Here is a 19,716-nt window from a genome sequence, read left to right as displayed (position 1 = left end):
GAGAGACAGGTGGAGAGGGGCTTCCTCCCCTGCATCCCCCGCCCGTCCCCAAGCGCAGCCCCAAGGGAGCTGAGACCCTGGGAAGCCACGCCCCCCGCTGCGGTCTCAAAGCCCCGCCCCGAGCCCCTTACCCTGGTAGCGCTGCCTGGGGTCCCGAGCCAGCTGCACGGCCAGCTCCAGGCCTATGCCCGAGGAGCAGCCGGACACCAGCACCGTCCGGGCTGAGGAGGCCATGTTGATCCCCTGCCTGGACACATGACCCCTGCCATGCACGCTCCACGCTCCCGCTCCGTCTTAAGCACCTCCTGTCTGATGCCCTTCTCCCACTCTGGCTGAGTCTGAATGGGCAGCCGAGGGTGTGGTGGGGGCGAAACCCTTACCCTCTCTATGCCTGCGCCCTTCGTGACTGGTGCTTTTTTATTCTGATTTTTAAATATATTTTAAATTTTATTTTCACTTTATTTTTTTATTTTGAGGGTAGAGAGGTGAGACAGAAAGACAGAGAGAGAGAGAGAGAGAGAGAGAGAGGGAATGAATCTTCCACTCGCTGGTTTCCTTAAAGGCCTGCACAGCCAAGGCTGGGCCAGGTGGAAGCCAGGAGCTCCATCCCAGTCTCCCATGTGGGTGGCAGGGAGCCAAATACTTGAGCCACGGCCATGCCTCCCAGGGTGTGCATGAGCAGGGAGCTGAAGCCAGGACTAGAACCAGGCACTGCAGTAAGGGATGTGAGTGTCCCAAGTGGTACCTTAAACTCCGTGCCGATCACCTGCCCCTTCAATCCCGATTTTGATTATGATCGTACTTTATCCAAGGCCAAGAGAGTGTCACAGAGCGTGGGGAACAAGTGGGGGCATCATTCTCTTACTGTGTCCCCTCTGGTTGGAGGGACAGAGACAGAAGGTGACGGACAGGGTAGTCCCAGAAGGATCCTTTCAAAGAGAGAAGTCTTATAGAACCATAGACGGCTACAGCTAGACCACAACAGGTTAGACTACAGGGGGGACTTCTCAGCAAGGCAGGGCAGGGCCAAAGTTTTGGAGCAGCTTTTTAAATGGAGAAGTCTCAGCCCAGCCTCCAGGGCCGTGGAAGGGAGGAGGTGGCGCTTAGAGACGTTGCCTCCCCTGGGAGGGGGGGCATTCTTTCTCGGGCCAGATGGGTCCCTACACCCACCCCCCCTTCTGCTGTTGGGGACACAGAGATCCTTTGTCTGAAGGGCCAGAGACTGGGAGGCAGACGCTGCCTCGTCTCCCTCTTCCCCGTGGGCCTCGGAGCCGCCCTTGTGGTTGTTCCCAGGGGAACCTCCCTGGTATCCTGCCTGTGTGTGCTTATGCAATTGCACAGAAGCCCTGCCTGCACCCTGGGGCCTCCTCACGCTGGGGAGAGGACAGTGGGGGTGACCCAGGGGCAGCAGGAGTCTGCCCCTCCCCTCCAGCAGCAGTGCCCGACCGCGAGGCACGGCCAGGCTCCCCCGTCTCATGGGGTTGCATGCCAGGATTCGGGCCCCAGGCTGGGGCATCCATCTGGACCCTGGATTGGAGGTGGGTGGAGACAAGGAGAGGGATGGGGAGGGGGAGACCTTTTATTTGAGGATAGGAGCTTGGGGGGGGGGGGAGGGAGGGAGTGAGATCTGTGTTTTGGAGTCAGTGGTGCAGGTGGGGCCCAGATACCCAATTCTAGAAGTTAGGTAGAGAGGTGAAGGTTTGGGGCCAAGTTGGGAGCTCCTCCTGTTGTGGGATGTGGGGCGAAGGCCCTTTACTTAACGACCCGAGAAGGCCGGGGGGTGAGGCTGGGGCCTTATTTGAAGCTATACCTCTCCCAGATTCCAGGGTGTGGATGGAGCTGACGCTAAGCTCTCCTTTGAGGGCTTCTTAGCTAAGAAGAAAGGGTTTAGGGTCAGGCTGGGACCCCGAATTCTAGGACCCGGTAGAAGTGACCCTTCTGCTCCACTGTGGGGTGGGGCAGGAAAAGCCCAGCTCCCGCCCCGGGCTCCACCCCCGTCGGCCAATCAGCGCCCGGCACAAACTTTTGCCGCCCCCAGCTGTCGCCACCCTCCGCCCCCACCCCGGCGTGCCCCGCCTGGCCAGGCGCTGGAGCGCAGGGCGCGGCCAGGGCGGGGTGTCGGGCAGTCTCCCGCGGATGCCGAGTGCAGCCGACCGCCGCGAGCCACTGCACCGAGCTAGCCGAGGCGCCGCGCCCTGAAGCCGCCCCGTCCGGTCCCCCGCCTTGCGCAAGGGCGCCGCGGGGATGGGGAGTCGCCGGGGCCTGGGCCAGCCGCGGGCCGGCCTCTGTGTGCTCCTAGGCGCGCTGCAGCTCCTGACTCGGACGCAAGCCGGTGAGCCGGGAGGGAGGACATGGGACCCCCACGAAGTGCAGGAGTGAGCGAGAACCCCAAAGACGGAGTGGAGTCGGGAACGATGGGGCGTGCACAGGAGGGGGACGCGTGCGTGTTGCGTGTGGCTGCGGTGTGATCTGGGGCACGAGCGTCCGACCCTGGGCGATTTATGGGGATGACAGCCGAGGAGGGCTGCAGAAACGTGTAATCCAGGTTCCGGGGGTGGGAGAGGGAATCCGGCTTGTGGGAGGGCGTGCGTGTGCACAGACATCTGGAGTGAACTCGCTCGCGTGTGAGGGTTCACAGTGATTTTGCATCTGGGTGACAGTGTCTGCCCGTGTCTGGGGCTGAAGTTGAGACTAATTTTGTGCAATGTGTTACAGGTGTGGTCGTCTCTGGGTGACCCTGGGAGGGGTGTGGTTGTGATCTTGGGGTTGATGAGCGGGGAAGTGATGGTGATGGCAAGTGGGCATGGGAGGGGGCTCTTCGAGGGTCCACAATGCCCTCTGTGTCTCCCCCAAAAGCTTCCCTCCATTCTCCCTCTTCCTCTTGTGCCCCGAATTGGTGCACGTTCACTTCCTGTGTCCCCCATCTCCCTCCCCTCCCCCACCCCGCGCTCCCCAGAGCCGGCGTCAGCACCATGGACAGGGCCTCCGGGAGGGCGGTGGCGAGGGGCGCGGCGGGGCGGGGGGCGGGGCGCGGGGCGGGGGGGGCGGGGCCCGGGGCGCGTGGGAGTGGAGGTGGCTTTCTCCTCCCCAACCCCCAGCTGCTGAGAGCTCTGAATGTTTTTCCCCAGGAATTTCTCAGGGGGCCCCCAGGGGTCCCGGGGGCCGCCGGGGTGGTGAGTCAGCGCTGACGCACGCCCAGCTGTGCACAACTGGCAGGGCGCCCCGTCCCGCCCGGCAGGGCTCCGGGTAGGGGTGCCCCAGGAGTGCAGGGGACGTGGTGGACCGAGGGGGCCTCTCTGGGCTGAGGGATCCCAGGTTAGAGAGTCCAGAAAGTCCATCCCTAAGGTGAGCCTAGTTCACCCAGCACACCCGCCCCACACTCTCTCATTTTTTCCACTTCCGTGGGAATAATCCCAATTTGGACTACGCCGGTTCCCACGCTCCCACATCCACGTGGTGGTGCAGTCCCAGGCATCCATTCAGAATATACGCCTCCAGGGACTGCAAGAATGTGAAACACCTTGCCCACGCCCTGAAGCCACCTGCCACACCACCAGGCTTCTGTCACCCTCCCACGCTTTCGAATTCTCACATATGTTCTGCCTGGCTGCCGGACAAAGTCTGCTCAACACTCACATCACCCACCCATGGATCTGGTCACCCTCTCATGCAGCAAGCTCCCCGGTTATGAGTCTGAGCTGGTACAGTCCCGGGTTCACCTGCACCACCTGCAGGTGGGCAAGCTCATTGCCAGGGTCTCCACTCACCTGCACGCACACACACCTGTCAGTCTGCTGCACTGAGCACCCCCATCACCAGCCAAGTACTTGCACACACCGACGCCTCTACAAGTGACATGCCCAGCTGCTCCCTGGTCCATTCAGAACCTCACCTGCACAGTCTCACACATGTATATGCAGGTGCACCCATCTAGGGGCATCCCAGCCATGCCCCACCCGCCCACCAGCCCAGTCCTTGCTCCGCCCCCAGCATCTCCCTGGGGGCCCCTGGCTGGTGCAGAGGAGACTGTGTGTGTGGCAGGAAAGGGTGGGCTGGGTCCCTGTCAGACCCCCCCCCCACAACCTCCTGGTTCTGCAGGCAGGACTCAAAGCCTCTTGTGTGTGTGTCCTTGTCACGAAGCCAGCCGTGAGAAGAAAGGGGAGCCAGTTTCTGAAATGTCATTTATAGAGAGGCACACGATGGAAGCAGGAGTCTTTGGTGTTAGATGCAGGGAGGGGCTTTTCAAGACTGGTTGGGAGGAGCGGGGGCTGCTGGGTCGAGGCTGGGGTCTGGGTCTGGGTGGTGGTGCCTTCCTGTGGGGGTGAGAACTGGACCTCAGTGCCTCTCTGAGCCCCAGCCCTGGAGAGGGGGCAGCTGGGGTGATTGTTCTACAGGGAAGTGACCTTTGTGGTCAGTGGGGCCTGGGAGCTCAGATCTCTACCCCAGGGGGCTGTAACCCAAATACCTCTTAATGACAGCTCAGCCCCAGAATATGCAATTACAGACGGGGGCTGGGGGCAGTGGGGGTGGGGGCAAGTGTTGAGAGGCAGGAGGGAGAGACACAGATGAGAGAGAGAGAGAGAGAGAGGTGCAAAGAGGCAGAGATGGGAGAGCAAATCAAATACAGAGAGAGGGAGAGAGAGATTGATTCAGAGCTGGACACAGGGAGATGTGGAAAGAGGCACAGAAAGTGGGACAGGGAGAGGGTGGGAGGGGAGGAGAGAGCAGAAGGAAGTCTGGGCAAGAGGGGACACAGAGGCTGGAGCAGGGCCCTGTGCAGTTTGGAAAGTGAGGGCTCTGACCCAGGAGGAGCCGGGATGGGGTCCCTCATCCAAGCCCCCACCCCCACCCCAGCTCCCAGCGGTGAGTTTAGCACATCCACCCCCAGGGTGAGGTCATCGGCAGCAGCTGGCTCCTGCCAAGGGGCAGGGTCAGGGGGTTAGTGGGCCAGTCTGGCCAGGGTCGGGGGATGGGCTCCGTCAGGGGATGGACGCTGAGAAGTCCCTGCACCGCTGGGCCTCGCTTGAAGCATGTGGTTCCACTTAACACTGGCCTGGCTGCCTGGGGTGGGGCTGGGTGGATGGCCTGGATTCAGATCTGTTGGGGCCGGACCAGTCCCTTCCCGTGCTGGGATGAGAGAGAGGGAGAGGGTCCGAGGGAGGGGGTTATCAGAAAGAGGTGGTCAGAATGAGTGGTAAAGCGGGGAGGTCACCGGTCAGAAGGAGGAGGTGCGAGAGGCAGACGGAGGAGGTCAGAAGGGAAGTCAGAGGGAGGAGGCTGGGGGTCAGGCAGAGGAGATCAGAGGGGGGAAGCCAGAAAGAGCAGTTAATGAGGATGGTCAGAGAAAGAGTAATCAGGGTCGAAGTCACCAGCGACAGAGAGCAAGGTAGAAGTCAGAAAGAAGAGGTGAAGGGAGGTGCTAGCCAGAGGGAGGAGGCAAGGGGTGATGGTAGTCAGAGAGAGGAGGTGGGGGAAGGTCACCCCCCCCCCCCCCGGAACCCCTCCTCGCCACGCCACGCGGGTTTCCCCTGGCAAGGGGGCGGGGTGCGGGAAGCAGCCCCAGGGAGCTGGTGCGGGGGAGGTGGGGAGAGGGGGACAGTTTGACTCTGGGGCTCAGGCCAGGAGGTTTTGATTCATCCTAGAACTGGGTCAGCTTTTTTCTCACCAAAAACCAAGGGGGAAAAAAACCAGAGAAGTCAACAGGCTGATGCGGCCCGGCCGGAACATCTGTGGGATGGCGCGGGGGGGGGGGGGATGCTGATCCCAGGCCGGTTCCTTTGTCATAAACACAGTGGTGGGAGGAGTGGGCTGAGCCCCCCACAAACCCCAAACAGCAGCCCCACATCCCAGGCCTGTTCTCACGGCCCCTCTGTGCCCCGGCTTCTCTCCGCAGCTGACCCCGTGGATGTGCTGGAGGCCCTGGGAGTGCGCGGAGGTCAGGCTGGGGTCCCCGAGGGGCCTGGCTTTTGCCCCCAGAGGACTCCTGATGGCGACCGGGCCTTCCGAGTGGACAGGGCCAGCGTGCTCGGTGCCCCCACGTTGCAGCTCTTCCCAGGTGAGTTGGGGCAAGAGGGGCTGTGGGCTACCCCAGAGGAAGCGCGGGTCCTGAGTGGCCGTCTCCTCCGCCCACCCAGACGGGCGCTTTCCTGAGAACTTCTCCATGCTGCTGACCCTGCGGGCCCAGCCGGCCAACCAGTCTGTGCTTCTGTCCATTTACGACGAGAAGGGGGCCCGGCAGCTGGGCCTGGCGCTGGGGCCGGCTCTGGGCCTCCTAGGTGGTTCCTTCAGTTCCCTCCCTCAGCAGGTGCAGCTCACCGATGGCAGGTGAGCCTGGGGCCCCATGGGGCGGGGGCGGGGCGAGCCGGTGAGAAGCACCCGCGCTGACACTGACCCCTTCCTTGAAGGTGGCACCGCGTGGCGGTCAGTGTAGATGGCGGGACGGTGACCCTGGTGGCCGACTGCGAGCCTCAGCCCCCTGTGTTGGGCCAGGGGCCTCGATTCATCAGCACGGCTGGACTCACTGTGCTGGGGACCCAGGACCCCGGGGAGGACGCTTTCGAGGTAGGGGCTCAGTGACGGGGGAAGCAGAGGCAGGGGCGGGTGGGAAGTTCTGTCTGCTCTAGGTTGGACCTTCAAAAGGGATTGGATGAGGAAGATGACTCAATTTTCTGATGGGGCAGCTAGGGGAAGGAAACACCGTGTGTCCTTGTGGCCTGGGCTTGTGACACGGCAGAGCCCTTAGACTGCACAGGGTGCTGAGGGGTGGACGTGGCTGTGATGGTGTGCAGGGCTGTTGTGACATCGGGGGCTGGCGAGGCATGACGTCATCCGACACATGTGTTTGTGGTGTGGAGGCCGACACTGGTGGCTGCTGGGTCACCTCCCAGAGGCCAGGGACCCTCACCCGTCCCATGTCCCTCCTGGTCCCCACTACTACCAGGAGGGGCACCTGGCACAAAAGGGGAGGGTGCTTCAAAAAGTTTGTGGAAAATAGAATGGGGAGATAAGTTAATCTTGATGCAAAAAGATAAATGTTTCCTGATTTAAGTTTGTTTGAGAGGTTGAGGAATGAGGAGAGAGAGGAAGAGAGACCAAGAGGCAGAGTTCTCTCATTTGCTGTTTTACTTCCCAAATGCCCACGATGGCTGGGGCTGGGTCAGGCCAAAGCTGGGAGCTGAGAACTCCATCCTGGTCTCCCATGTGGATGGCAGGGACCCACCTGCTTGAGCCATTACCTGCTGCCTCCCAGGGCGTGCGTTAGCCGAAAACTGGAGTCAGAAGCAAGAGCCTAGACTCAAACCCAGGCACTCTGATACAGGATGTGGGTATGTTAAAAAAAAAATGCCCCAAATTTTAATTTATTTTATTTGAAAGGCAAAGAGGAGAGAGAGTGAGTGAGTGAGCAAGAGAGAGAGAGAAAGAGAGAGAGGCTGACTCAGACAAACAGAGAGAGATTGCCCATCTGTTAGTTCACTTCTCAAATATTTACAACAGCCAAGGCTGGGCCAGACTGAAGCCAGGAGCCTGGAACTCCATCCTGGTCTCCCATGTGGATGGCAGGGGCCCAAGCACTTGAGCTATCCCTGTTGCCGGCCAGGGTGTGAATTAGCAGGAAGCTAGAACTGGAAGCAGAGCCAGGGCTCGACCCCAGGCATTCTGAATAAGCAACGCTAGTGTCCCAAGTGTAGCTTCAGTGCTGTGCCAAACGCCCGGCCCAATGTGAACATCTTATTAGTTGGGCCACACATCCACCCCAAGGCTCACTAGAGTGATGGTGAGGATAAAATGTGCTACTGTGAGAATCACTGGGCAAGTGTGGCTGGGGTGACAGGCGGAGAAGCCACGGGCACCGTGGGAGGCAAAACCCCCATTTCCACAGACTTCCTGGTGTCCGTTCACGGCGACTGCTCGCCGAACACCTGTCAGTGTAGAAACAGGTGCACCTGGAGTAGGGCAGCTTTGCGGGGCGTGGTTTGTGTCACGATGGTAGCGTCTGCCCTGATCTTCGTGGCAGGGAGTGGAGACGTCATTGGGGCTGTGATGGGGTCACCTTCTCCCTATAGGAGGCGATTTCAGAAAGTTTATAGAAAGTAGAATGAAATGGTAAGTTTATTTTGGTGCCAGACAATCGAAATTCAAGCATAGGATGGGTCTTCAAGGCCGGCGCCGTGGCTCGCTTGGCTAATCCTTCACCTGCAGCGCTGGCACCCCGGATTCTAGTCCCGGTTGGGGCACCGGGTACTAGTCCTGGTTGCTCCTCTTCCAGTTCAGCTCTCTGCTGTGGCCCGGGAGGGCAGTGGAGGATGGCCCAGGTGCTTGGACCCCTGCACCTGCATGGGAGACCAGGAGGAAGCACCTGGCTCCTGGCTTCGGATCGGCGCAACGCCAGCTGTAGCAGCCATTAGGGGAGTGAACCAATGGAAGGAAGACCTTTCTCTCTGTCTCTCTCTCACTGTCTAACTCTGCCTGGCAAAAAAAAAAAAAAAAAAAAAAAAAAGGCCTTCAAAAAGTTCATGAACATGAGCAACACATATGATGAAAAAAACTATGCATGGGCCGGCGCCGTGCCTTAACAGGCTAATCCTCCACCTTGCGGCGCCAGCACACCATGTTCTAGTCCCGGTTGGGGCGCCGGATTCTATCCCGGTTGCCCCTCTTCCAGGCCAGCTCTCTGCTATGGCCCAGGAAGGCAGCGGAGGATGGCCCAAGTCCTTGGGCCCTGCACCCACATGGGAGACCAGGAGAAGCGCCTGGCTCCTGGCTTCGGATCAGTGCGATGCACTGGTTGCAGTGCGCCAGCCACAGCGGCCATTGGAGGGTGAACCAACGGCAAAAAGGAAGACCTTTCTCTCTGTCTCTCTCTCTCACTATCCACTCTGCCTGTCAAAAAAAAAAAAAAAAAGAGAAAAAACTATGCATGGATTTCAAAATGTTTGGCACCACAATAAGCTTACCTTTTACGTCCCCTTTCCCACCAACTCTCTGTGGTTCTGTCACATACTCAGGGCCTCTGGGTGGGGTGCCGAGGAGGGAGGAAGGAGGGGGGCCAGGCTATGCTGGGAAATGCAGGCCAGAAGCAGTCCCCAGCCTCTTCCCCTACTCCCACCCTCTCCCAGGGAGACATCCAGGAACTTCTCATAAGTCCAGAGCCCCAAGCCGCCTTCCGGGCCTGTGAGCAGTACCTCCCCGGCTGTGACAACCTGGATCCCACAACCACAGGGGTGAGTGAGCGTCTGGCTGCATTCCTCCCGACCTGAGGTCACAGGCTGAGTCACCCCTGGCTCCTGGTCCCGGGAGGGAGTGGATTCTGACTCCTATACGTGGGACTGTGCAACCTCCGACCCCAGATTCAAGGCAGAGTGACCCCTCACTTCAAATACATCCCAGGCCGGAGTGGCCTTGACATCCAGGCCATGGGGTTGTCCTTGAGCCCCAAACACACCCCCTGCTGGACCACATGTCACTGTGGCTGCTGCTGGCCCGAGCAGTGGGGCTGCACTGGGCAGATGCTCTTGGCCTGAGCGGGACCCTCTTCCCAGGCCCCCCAGGGTGAGCCGGAAACTTCTCCTCCTCGACGCAAGGGGAAGGGGAAAGGGAAGAAGAAGGGGCGAGGTCGCAAGGGGAAGGGCAGAAAGAAGAAAAATCAGGAGACCTCGACCGTGAGTCCACCTCCTGGCTCCCTGGAGAACCAGGTAAGGCACCTGCACCTCTCCCTTCCGGCTTCCGGTTCCCACTGATCTTGGCCCCTCGTCCATGGTCTTTGCTCTGGTCGCCAATCCTTGAACTCTGGCTTATCTAAGCTGATGGACGACCATGGTGGTGGTAGTGGGTGGTCCTGTCTTATGAGATCTTCCATCTCTGTGCCCCCAACCCCTAGTCTTAGAGAGAATGCAAGGAGGTACCCAGTTGAGTACCTTCTTAGTAGGGCATTCTTAGTAAGGGCTACTATTTAAGGGGACATCCCTGGCTGGGGTGAGTGGTGGGAATCATTGGTTAGTATGGGGAGCACTGGTTGGGGCTATTGGTCAGGGTTTTTCATTGGGGGAGTCACAAATTGAGGGCCCTATTTGGCATTGCTAATTGGAGATCACTGAGGGAGTTATTAACTGGGGTCAATATTGGGGCAATTGCCTGTTGGGGTTCACTGTTGGAGGTCATTGATGGAGCCTCCTGGTGGTAGCCCTCATTTAGTGTTAATGGTTGAGGGCCATTAGGTGGGGAGTTGTTTGGAGAATCATCAATTGCAAGGACTATTGAGATTATAACTTAGAGTCAGTACAGGGTGATTTCTGGGGGGTCATGGATGGGCTCATTAGTTTGAGTCCCCGATGGGTTATCAGTTAGAAAGCCACTGGTTCGTGGATTACTGTTTGAGTAACTGAGTAGTGTTTATTGGTTGGGCTTGTTCCTTGAAGGATCACTAGTTAGTGATCCTTGGTAAGGGGGTTGTCACTGGTTGGGGTTATTGGCTAGAAGTTAATTGGTTGGGGCCGTTGGTAGGAGTCACTGGTTGTAGGAATAACAGATTCACTGGTGGGAGTTATTCGTTGGTGGGTTGTTGGGTGAGGGTCCTTGGTATGGGTCTTGGGGTCCTTGATTGGAGAGATCACTGACCGCAATGTATACCTTGTGGGTCTAGAATGCGGACACCAGGAATAGTGTGTTCTTCCGCAGCCACTCTCTCGGTCCCTGACCCTCACCTGGGCCCCCACCCTCTTCCTCCGCCTTGACCCAGTTCCTCTGCAGCTGTCCAGCCCAGAAGGAGCTGCCCCTCCCTCTCTGACTGTGGCCTGGCTGGCTGACCACTGAACTCTGTTTTGGCACAGAACATGTGGGTCAGGCTCTGGGAGTCTGACCTTGACTTTGACCCCTGGGCTCTGGGGCCAGCCTTGCTAGCTGCCTTCCAGGCCTTCTGGGCTGGCCCAGCCCTGCGCCTCCTCCATATACAATAGCGCCCCCTGCTGGCATCCGTGGTCCAAGACCACTCCTAGGACTCCACGGGCCTCAGATGTCTTTGGGAATCCTTCTCTGTCCCTCTCCCCAGAGTGGGGGTGAGAGGGCAAAGCCTGTGTCCTCCTTTGCCTCCTGTTTGTCTTAATCGGCCTGGTCCCAGATCTGATACCCCCTCCATCCCGGCTCCAGACGTCCACGGCAGTTCCCAAGACAGAGACACCAGCTCCGAATCTGCTTCCAACGCCCACACCTTTGGCCACTGCTGCCACCACCATTGTGACTGTCGGTCACAATGTCACCATCGTAGAGGTCAGCAGGAAGTGGATGGAGATGCAGGAGGGAGGCCCAGGGGTGAGGGGCTGCAGGCAATGTGGAGGAAACGTTGGTCTGCCCCAATGCCTACAGGAGACCCTGGACCCTGACGGTGGAAATGAGCTGGGGACCCCAGAGACCGAGGCAGACGAAGATGAAGATGATGAAGAGGAAGGAGGTGGCCCCACCATGGGCCCTGACTTCAAGGCAGCAGAGCAGCCATCTCTGACTGAGTTCCAGATCTTCCCTGTGAGTCTTGGGGGGCTTCCCTAGGTGCAGAAGAAGGGACTCCTACCTGGAGCCACATGGGACCCCCATTCTCTCTCTTGACTTCTATTGGCCTTGAACGCTCTTGCATCACCAAGTCCAGTTGAAAAATGCAATCGTGACAATGTGACAGGCTCTGTGGATAGGGTGATGTGTTTGGCTTTTAGTCTAAGCAGGAAGAAGCCACGTGAAAGGGATCTGAGTTGGCGCTTTCAGAGCTCCCTCTGCCTGCTCAGTGGTATACGGACAGTAGGGGGAGCCAGAGAGACAGCAGGGAAGCCCACCGTCCAGACTGGAGATGGGCCAGGGAATCCATATTTGGGACAGTCTTATTGCTGGAGCTGGGGAAGACAGACACCCTGGTGGCACCCCAGAGTAAGATGGGGGCCGCCCTAGAGAACCAGGTGCGAGTCCACGCTCTCATTGTGGGAGGGTTAAGTTAGCAACACCTGTTGGACGTCCACATTGGAGAGACCAAGCCAGTGACTGCTTAGAAGATTCTGGAGTTCATTGGAGGTAATAAAAGCTGGAGATAAAGACTTGAGATGCATCAGTGGAGAGATGGTGTCTCTGGCCAAGGCAGTGCATAGAACTCCCTAGGGGAGGAACGCGGTCAGAGACGGGGTCTGGGGTTCCAGCCTTGGTGTTGGACAGGGTGAGTAGTTGTAACTCACTGATTCTGACCACCGGTTCTATGTGAAGCGTTGGCTGAACTCATTCCTCTTCATGTGAAAACCCTTTGTGAAGGGCTTTCAAAAAATTCGTGGAAAAGGTGCCTTGTGAAAACACAATGCATGGACTTCAAGAACGTTTGCCCCAAAATGCACCCAGCTTTTAGTTTCATTTCCACAAACTTTCTGAAGTCCCTTATTTAAAAAAAATATTTAGTTGTTTATCTATTTGAAAGGCAGAGTGACAGAGAGAGGGAGGGAGAGACAGAGAGGTTTTCCATCCATGGGTTCACTCCCCCAAGTGGCTGCCCTGGCTGGGGCTGGTCCAGGCCAAAGCCAGGAGCCCAGAATTCCATCCAGGTCTCCGACGTGGGGGAAAGGGGCCCAAGCTCTTGGACTGCTTTCCCCGGCACGTTAGCAGGGAGCTGAATTGGAAGTGGAGCAGCTGGACTCAAACTGGCTCTCGGCTAGGGGATGCTGGCGTTGCAGGCCATGGTTTACCGACTGCCCCAGACACTGGCCCCTGAAGTCCCCTCTTACAGTTATCATCCGCCCACCCCCTTCACAGCTGAGCCCATGACCTATAACTGGCCTTAAGAATTAAGCCAGTTGGGGTGGGCGTTGAGGCATGGCCGGTTAAGCGGCTGCTGGGGTTGGTCCTGGTTTAAGCGGATGCCGCTCTACTTCCAAAGCAGCTTCCAATCCTGCTGATGCTTATCTTGGGAACAAGCAAGGGATGACTCAAATACTTGGGCCTCTGCCACTCACGTGGGAGACCAGAATAGAGCTCTGGGCTCCTGGCTTTGGCTTGGCCCAGCCCAGGCTCTTGTGGGGGAGTGAACCAGCAGGTGGAAGACCTCTCCCTCTCTCTCTCTCTCTCTCTCTCTCTCTCTCTCTGCCTTTCAATAAACAAAAGAACCAGTTAAAAAGGAGTCAAGTGTGTTGCTCAACACGGAGCAGTAAGAGGCACATCGCATCCAGGGGGGAGGGGCTGTCTGGGGTTTCTGGCCTCGTCCTGCGGGGCATTGCTGGGCTGATGGCGGGAGACTTGCTCAAGGGCAGCAGAAGACCCTGTGTGCGTGAGTGGGGGTGGTGGGCTCACTTCTCTCTTCTCCCCCCGCCCCAGGGCGCTGGAGAGAAAGGAGCCAAAGGAGAACCCGCGGTGATCGAGCAGGTGAGGGGGGTGCTGCCAGGGGCTTGTGGAGGGGGGTGCTGCCAGGGGCTTGTGGGGTCTGGCTGGGGCGCGGTTCACCCTCTCCTCTCCCCGCAGGGACAGCAGTTCGAGGGACCCCCCGGCACCCCAGGACCCCGGGTGAGCACTGGCTGAGTTCCCCCCTTCCCACCTTCCCCTTGGTCAGGGTTAAGCCCCTGGGGTCCTGAAGGTCATTGGACATCTGAGGCTCAGGGGATAACTCAGCAGGGGGTGGGGTAGGTCAGGGGTTGATGTGGGTCAAGACCGCATTGTGGGGGGGTTGGGGGCGGGGGGGTGGAGCAGGAATGCTCAGAGGCAGGGAAGGTCGGTCCGTCCGGGGTCAGAAATCCACGTGGCTCAGACTCTCGAATTTCCTGTAACTTCCGTCGCTCTGTCCATAACAGGGGGTGGTTGGCCCCAGAGGTCCTCCTGGACCCCCTGGGTTCCCGGGGGACCGTGGCTTACCGGTAAGAGACTCCCCCTGGATCCTTCTGGAGGGAGCGGGGTTGGTTTTGGGGGCGTGGAGGTCTCATCGTGGGGCAGCACAGCCTCCTGGTGGTCTGGGAACAGCCCGTCGGCTCCTCTTCCTCTTCCGTCTTGGGCACGCTTATTCCCTGTCTGGTTCTCTTCCTGGCTCTTTCTCGAACCCCGGTCTTCCCGTGTTGTGGTCTCTCTGCCTCTGAGACCGCCATGAACCTCCCTCTTCCCATCTCCCTGTCTTTCCCTGCCTCTCTCCTTGCCTCCATCTTTCTCTGTTTCTTCCCGCCTCCATGCATCTGTCGCCCCCTCTCTCTCAGGGCCCTGCTGGCCTCCCAGGGATCCCTGGCATGGATGGGGTCCGGGGTCCCCCAGGCACCGTGATCATGATGCCGGTAAGGAGGGGGAGGGTGGTGCAGCGTGGGGGGCGGCTGACCCAGGAGGGGGTCTCCCCTCGGAGCTCCCCTCACCACAAGTCACTCCCTAGTTCCAGTTTGCGGGCAGCTCCCTCAAAGGCCCTCCAGTCTCCTTCCAGCAGGCCCAGGCCCAGGCGGTGCTGCAGCAGGCTCAGGTGAGGGGGCTGGGGAGGGTGGTAGAGGAACGAACCGAGACAGAGACGGGGCTGGGGCGCATTCGGTTGGGGGATCTTGTAGGAGACTCAAGCTCCATTCCCCTCTGTTTTTCCAGCTGTCTATGAAAGGTCCGCCCGGCCCGGTGGGGCTCACTGGGCGTCCAGGCCCCGTGGTGAGTGAAGAGTCTGCCCAGAGGAGGGGGTACGCCGTGGAGAAGGGGCACTTCCCTCTAACTGCACCCCCTTCTCTCCTCCTCCAAGGGCCTCCCTGGATATCCGGGTATGAAAGGAGAGATGGGAGAAATGGGGCCACAGGTGAGCCTGGGGCCATGAGCAGGGGTGGGGGGACAGGACTGGGTGGGGAGGGTCTTCCCTCTGGGCCATGGGTAAAGGTGCTGGCTGGGGACACCCCTGCCCTTCCTCGGGGGTGATCCTGTCTTCTTCCCTTCCTCTTTTTCTCTCTCTTCTAGGGTCCTCGAGGCCTGCAGGGCCCCCCCGGGCCCCCTGGCAGAGAGGGCAAGATGGTGAGTGTCTCCCAGGTCTCCTGGTCACCCTGCACCCATCCCTCAGTACCTGGGCTCGGCGTCAGGGGGATCAGAACACTGAGAGCAGGCAGCAGCAGCCAGTTCCCGTGTGTGACGGCAAATCGGGCCAGAGGGTAGCATCGGGGAGGTCTTGCCAGCGGGAGTGAGGCTTGCGAACAGGTGAGGAAGAGCCTACGTGCCCGAGAGAAGTCTGGCTCGTCGGAGGGAATGCTGGACTGGACAGCTCCAGACGGCGGTCAATGGCAGGAGGACCATGCTACGGCGGCCGCAGGGCAGCGAGCGGAGGCTGGAGCTGGGGACTCTGGGTGTCGGTGATGGGGCTGACTTGAACTAGACAAAGAGCATTGAGGATAAAGAGGAAGGGGTGGGTCTGAGGTGCATTTGGGGGGTTCAGGTGGGACACGGAAGACTGTACCCAAGGAAGGTGCTCTCTAGTGGCGGTAGAGGACCCGATGATGTTGACGGACAAAGCTGACGTGCTAAGTTGAGAGAAAGGCACAGGGCAGGTCTGTCCCTGACCCCTGGGCGCGCTTTCTCCCTAGGGCCGCTCTGGAGCAGACGGAGCTCGGGGCCTCCCAGGGGACACAGGCCCCAAGGTAGGTGATGTGGCCAGGACTGGGACCCGGGTTGGTGGGGTTGGGGGGTGACGCATCAGGGTCAAGGGTTCGGGGCTGAGCTGGTGTCTCTCTGGATAGGGTGACCGGGGCTTTGATGGCCTTCCAGGGCTGCCTGGTGAGAAGGGCCAAAGGGTGAGTGTGTCGACCCTGCTTTCAGACCCAAGGCCCCTTCCCAAGATGCACGCTTCCACCTCGGGATGAGCCCTGAGCCCCATGTCTGAGCCCTCCCCCAATCTCCTTTTCTGGGGGGGGGCTGGTCTTCATCCTTGCCACTCTGCTCTGAACTGCCCTCTGTCCTCCACTCCAGGGCGACTTTGGCCATGTGGGACAACCTGGCCCCCCGGGAGAGGATGGTGAGAAGGTGAGTTTGGCAAGAAGTTAGGGGTGATGTGGAGACCATGCGTGAGGCTTGGAGAGCGCGCAGGGGCTGAGTGCAGGGCGAGGGTTTGCACTGGACAGCCAGGGCACCCAGGTGCCGAGGGCAGGCTCAGGCAGACAGCTCAAGGGGTGGGGGCTGGGGGGTGTTCTCTTCGCAGTGAAACCACCAGAGGGGGCGCCCACGTCGCTCAGAGAGCCTGGGTTTGAGTCCTGGCTCCAGCTCCCTGCTACTGTGCACCCCGGAGGCAGCAGCCGATGGCTCAAATGCTTGGTCCCTGCTGCACACGTGGGGGACCTTCGTTGAATTCCAGGCTCCTGGCTGTGGCCTGGCCCAGCGCTGGCCACTGTGGGCATTTGGGGAGTGAACTGGCCTAGGAGAACCCTCTGTCTGTCTTCCAAATAAAGGATTAAAAAAATTTTTTTTGACAGGCAGAGTGGACAGTGAGAGAGAGACAGAGAGAAAGGTCTTCCTTTACTGTTGATTCACCCTCCAATGGCCACTGTGGCCGGCACACCACGCTGATCCAAAGCCAGGAGCCAGGTGCCTCTCCTGGTCTCCCATGCAGGTGCAGGGACCAAGCACTTGGGCCATCCTCCACTGCACTCCCGGGCCACAGCAGAGAGCTGGACTGGAAGAGGGGCAACCGGGACAGAATCCAGCGCCGCGACCGGGACTAGAACCTGGTGTGCCGGCGCCGCAGGCCGGAGGATTAGCCTATTGAGCCGTGGCGCCGGCCTAAAGATGTTTTTTAAAAGATTTATTTATTTATTTGAAAGTCAGAGTTACACAGAGAGAGAAGAGGCAGTGAGAGAGAGAGGTCTTCCATCTGCTGGTTCACTCCCCAATTGGCCACAAAGGCTGGAACTGTGCTGATCTGAAGCCAGGAGCCAGGAGCTTCTTCCGGGTCTCCCACAAGGATGCAGGGGCCCAAATGTTTGGGCCATCTTCTACTGCTATCCCAGGCCATAGCAGAGAGCTTGATTGGAAATGGATCAGCCAGGTCTCGAACCAGCGCCCATATGGGATGCCGGCACTGCAGGTGGTGGCTTTACCCACTATGCCACAGAGAACCGGCCCCAGGATTAAAAAATTTTAAAAAAGAGAGAGGACCAGGGGATACTTTGATGTTAGGAGGTGAGATTCGGGGCCGCGGATCTAGGATAGGAGTCGAGGGTGTGAACGGACTCCCTCGGGCTCGATTCCCAGAATCCTGGTGACCTCTGAGGTCCCCAGGAAGGGACTGCCCAGATGAGGAGAGCGAGTTCTCCAAGCCTTGTGTGTCCCCTCCCTAAGTAACGATGCCTTCCCATAGGGAGCGGAGGGGCCTCCAGGGCCTACCGGCCAGGCTGGCGAGCCGGTGAGTATCAGGGTTGCTCAGGCCCGGCCTTGGTGCAGGGGAAGAAACTGGGCTGCCGTTCTCAGAGGCCCCGTAGCTCCCGGGCCTCGCTGAGGTGAGGCTGGGCCACTGCACCTGCTGTCTGCCTTTCACAGGGGCCGCGAGGACTGATCGGCCCCAGAGGCTCCCCTGGCCCACCCGGACGCCCGGTGAGAACACCCTGGGCTCTCTGCACCCTTGCCTGTCTTTTCCTTGCCTGGGTCCCCGCTGCACGTCCATCTCTCTTGCTTGATTTCTCCGCCCGCTCGCTTTCCCAGCCCCTTGGTGTCTCAGACTCAGGCCCCTGTCCTGCTCTCACGCCCCCTCGCTCTCCCCGCAGGGTGCCACAGGAAGCGACGGGGCTCCAGGTGCCAAAGGCAATGTGGTACGTGGCCCTCCCTCTGATCCCTGGCCCTTGGGACACGCCGACCCCTGTGGCCCTTCGTGCCCTTGTCTGCTCCTAGGTGCACCTGTGTCAGCTCCACTGACCGCCCCCGCCCCCGCCCCCCCCCCCCCCCGATGCCATGAGCCCTTCTCTCTCTCTCTCTGCAGGGTCCTCCAGGAGAGCCAGGCCCTCCAGGACAGCAGGGAAACCCGGGGTCACAGGTTTGAACTCTCATTCCCAAGGGCGGGGGTGGACGCTGTGGTCAGCGGAGGCTTTAGGTCCTTCCCGGCCTCCGCAGTCCTGGCGCCCACTGTTTCACTCTCATGCCTCCCCCGCCCTCTTTTCTTTATGTCCCCAGGGGATCCCCGGCCCGCAGGGACTCATCGGGACTCCTGGGGAGAAGGTGAGTGACAGCTCTGGCCGCCCTCACCCTCCTAGGTCTTCTTCCTTCAACCCTGTGGCCAGGAAGCGCCCTCTGCCCTGGGCCCCTTTAGTGATCTGTGGCTGGTGACAAACGGCCACATCACAGTCACTGCTGTAAGAGCAGACCCTCACCGAGGGCCACTCGTGGCGGGGCTATGGTCAGCTATCGTCAGCGAGAACCCCAGAGAAGCCGCTGTCCGTAGTATCCCCAAGACCCTGGGGGGCGGGGGGCGTCCTTTCTCTGGGCCCAGTGGCCTCGGCTCTGTTCCTCTGCATGTCTGTTCCCGTCTCTCCTAGCAATCAGGCCCCTTCCGGCACAAACTTCAGCGTTGCCCCCCCCCACCCCCCGCGCCCGTTTCCACTTCTCCGTGATCCTGGGCTTTCTGTCACCATTTCTGGTGCCAGCTCCCTATGATCTTACACTTTTTTAAAGATGTATTTACATTTTTTTAAGATGTATTTATTTGAGAGGTAGAGTTATAGACAGAGAGGGAGAGATGGAGACAGAGGTCTTCATCCACTGGTTCACTCCCCAGATGTCCACAATGGCCAGAGCTGGACCAGAGCTTCCTCCGGGTCTCCTATGCAGATGCAGGGACCCAAGGACTTGGGCCATCTTCTACTGCTTTCCCAGGCCACAGCAGAGAGCTGGACCGGAAGTGGAGCAGCCGGGACTAGAACCGGCGCCCAGCAGGCAGAGGCTTAGCCACAGCACCAGTTCCTGACCTTAGACTTTTAAAAATATGCAATTTCCTTTTTTTTCTTTCTGGGTCATTTTTTACAGGGATACAATGTCATAATTCAATGTATGAATACAATGTGTAATGGTCAAGTCAGAATAATTGGTATTTCCTCTCCTTAAACAGTGACCATTTCTTCATGTTGGGAGACTTTGAACTCTTCTAGTTTTTCATAAAATACATAATAAATCATTAAAAACTAAAAGAATATATTTGAGAGAGAGAGAGAGAGAAAGCGAGCGAGCACTTGTTCACTCCCCTCATGCCCACAGGAGGGTCAGGCCAGGCTGAAGCCAGGAGTCAGGAGCTCCGTCCAGGCCTCCCACGTGGGTGGCAGGGACCTGAGCACTGGGCCGTCTTCCGCTGCCTCCCAGGGTGTGCAGGAGCAGGAAGTTGGAATCAGGAGTGCAGGGCGGACCCAAACCCAGGCCCTCAGATGAGAGAAGCGGGTGTCCCGGGTGGCGTCCTAGCCACTGTGCCAAGTGCCTAGCCCGTCTCACACTGCTTTGCGTCCCTTCTCAGCCCTCCCAGAGGAGGAGGAATTCTGAGACTCAGAGAAGGCAAGGCACCTGCCCAGGGTCACACAGCAAGTCTGAGCCGAGCTGGGATAGATTTCCTGGGCAGTGCCATGGCTCTTTCTCTCCGAGCAGAGCTATTCCTGGGGGGAGCTCTGGGTCCTGAGACCCCCGACTCCCCCTACCTTTCATCTCCTTTCAGGGCCCCCCTGGAAACGCAGGGATTCAGGGCCCCCCAGGAGCTGACGGTCCTCCGGTGAGCACCTGGAGCCGGGGGGTGGGGCACAGGTGGCC

At 59.3% G+C, this 19,716-nt stretch overlaps 2 protein-coding genes across 3 annotated transcripts in view; one reads left to right on the top strand and one right to left on the bottom strand.

Annotated features, from left to right (window-relative positions):
- RDH8 (retinol dehydrogenase 8) overlaps positions 1-234 on the bottom strand; it is a 7,409-nt gene extending 7,175 nt beyond the window's left edge. The window contains exon 1 of the mRNA XM_062179017.1: positions 132-234. Coding sequence (XP_062035001.1) covers positions 132-234 — 103 coding nt within the window. The remainder of the gene's footprint in view (positions 1-131) is intronic.
- A 1,974-nt stretch (positions 235-2,208) lies between these two features.
- The window catches only part of COL5A3 (collagen type V alpha 3 chain), a 38,864-nt gene continuing 21,356 nt past the window's right edge, over positions 2,209-19,716 (top strand). Inside the window, exons 1-25 of one of the 2 annotated variants that reach the window (XM_062179230.1) lie at positions 2,209-2,332; positions 5,894-6,055; positions 6,135-6,324; positions 6,405-6,561; positions 9,117-9,221; positions 9,540-9,692; positions 11,143-11,262; positions 11,359-11,514; positions 13,330-13,377; positions 13,474-13,515; positions 13,800-13,862; positions 14,193-14,267; positions 14,360-14,443; positions 14,560-14,616; positions 14,705-14,758; positions 14,914-14,967; positions 15,531-15,584; positions 15,684-15,737; positions 15,913-15,966; positions 17,297-17,341; positions 17,476-17,529; positions 17,700-17,744; positions 17,912-17,965; positions 18,103-18,147; positions 19,625-19,678. In XM_062179230.1, coding sequence (XP_062035214.1) covers positions 2,245-2,332; positions 5,894-6,055; positions 6,135-6,324; positions 6,405-6,561; positions 9,117-9,221; positions 9,540-9,692; positions 11,143-11,262; positions 11,359-11,514; positions 13,330-13,377; positions 13,474-13,515; positions 13,800-13,862; positions 14,193-14,267; positions 14,360-14,443; positions 14,560-14,616; positions 14,705-14,758; positions 14,914-14,967; positions 15,531-15,584; positions 15,684-15,737; positions 15,913-15,966; positions 17,297-17,341; positions 17,476-17,529; positions 17,700-17,744; positions 17,912-17,965; positions 18,103-18,147; positions 19,625-19,678 — 2,067 coding nt within the window. In that variant the 5' untranslated portion in view covers positions 2,209-2,244. The remainder of the gene's footprint in view (positions 2,333-5,893; positions 6,056-6,134; positions 6,325-6,404; positions 6,562-9,116; positions 9,222-9,539; positions 9,693-11,142; positions 11,263-11,358; positions 11,515-13,329; positions 13,378-13,473; positions 13,516-13,799; positions 13,863-14,192; positions 14,268-14,359; positions 14,444-14,559; positions 14,617-14,704; positions 14,759-14,913; positions 14,968-15,530; positions 15,585-15,683; positions 15,738-15,912; positions 15,967-17,296; positions 17,342-17,475; positions 17,530-17,699; positions 17,745-17,911; positions 17,966-18,102; positions 18,148-19,624; positions 19,679-19,716) is intronic. The other variant, XM_062179231.1, reaches the window with a different exon arrangement.

The sequence above is a fragment of the Lepus europaeus genome, chromosome 20 (genome assembly GCF_033115175.1).
Source record: "Lepus europaeus isolate LE1 chromosome 20, mLepTim1.pri, whole genome shotgun sequence".
NCBI lineage: Eukaryota > Metazoa > Chordata > Mammalia > Lagomorpha > Leporidae > Lepus > Lepus europaeus.
The sequence above is the reverse complement of the archived record's forward strand: the minus strand, read 5'-3'. Positions and strand labels throughout refer to the sequence as shown.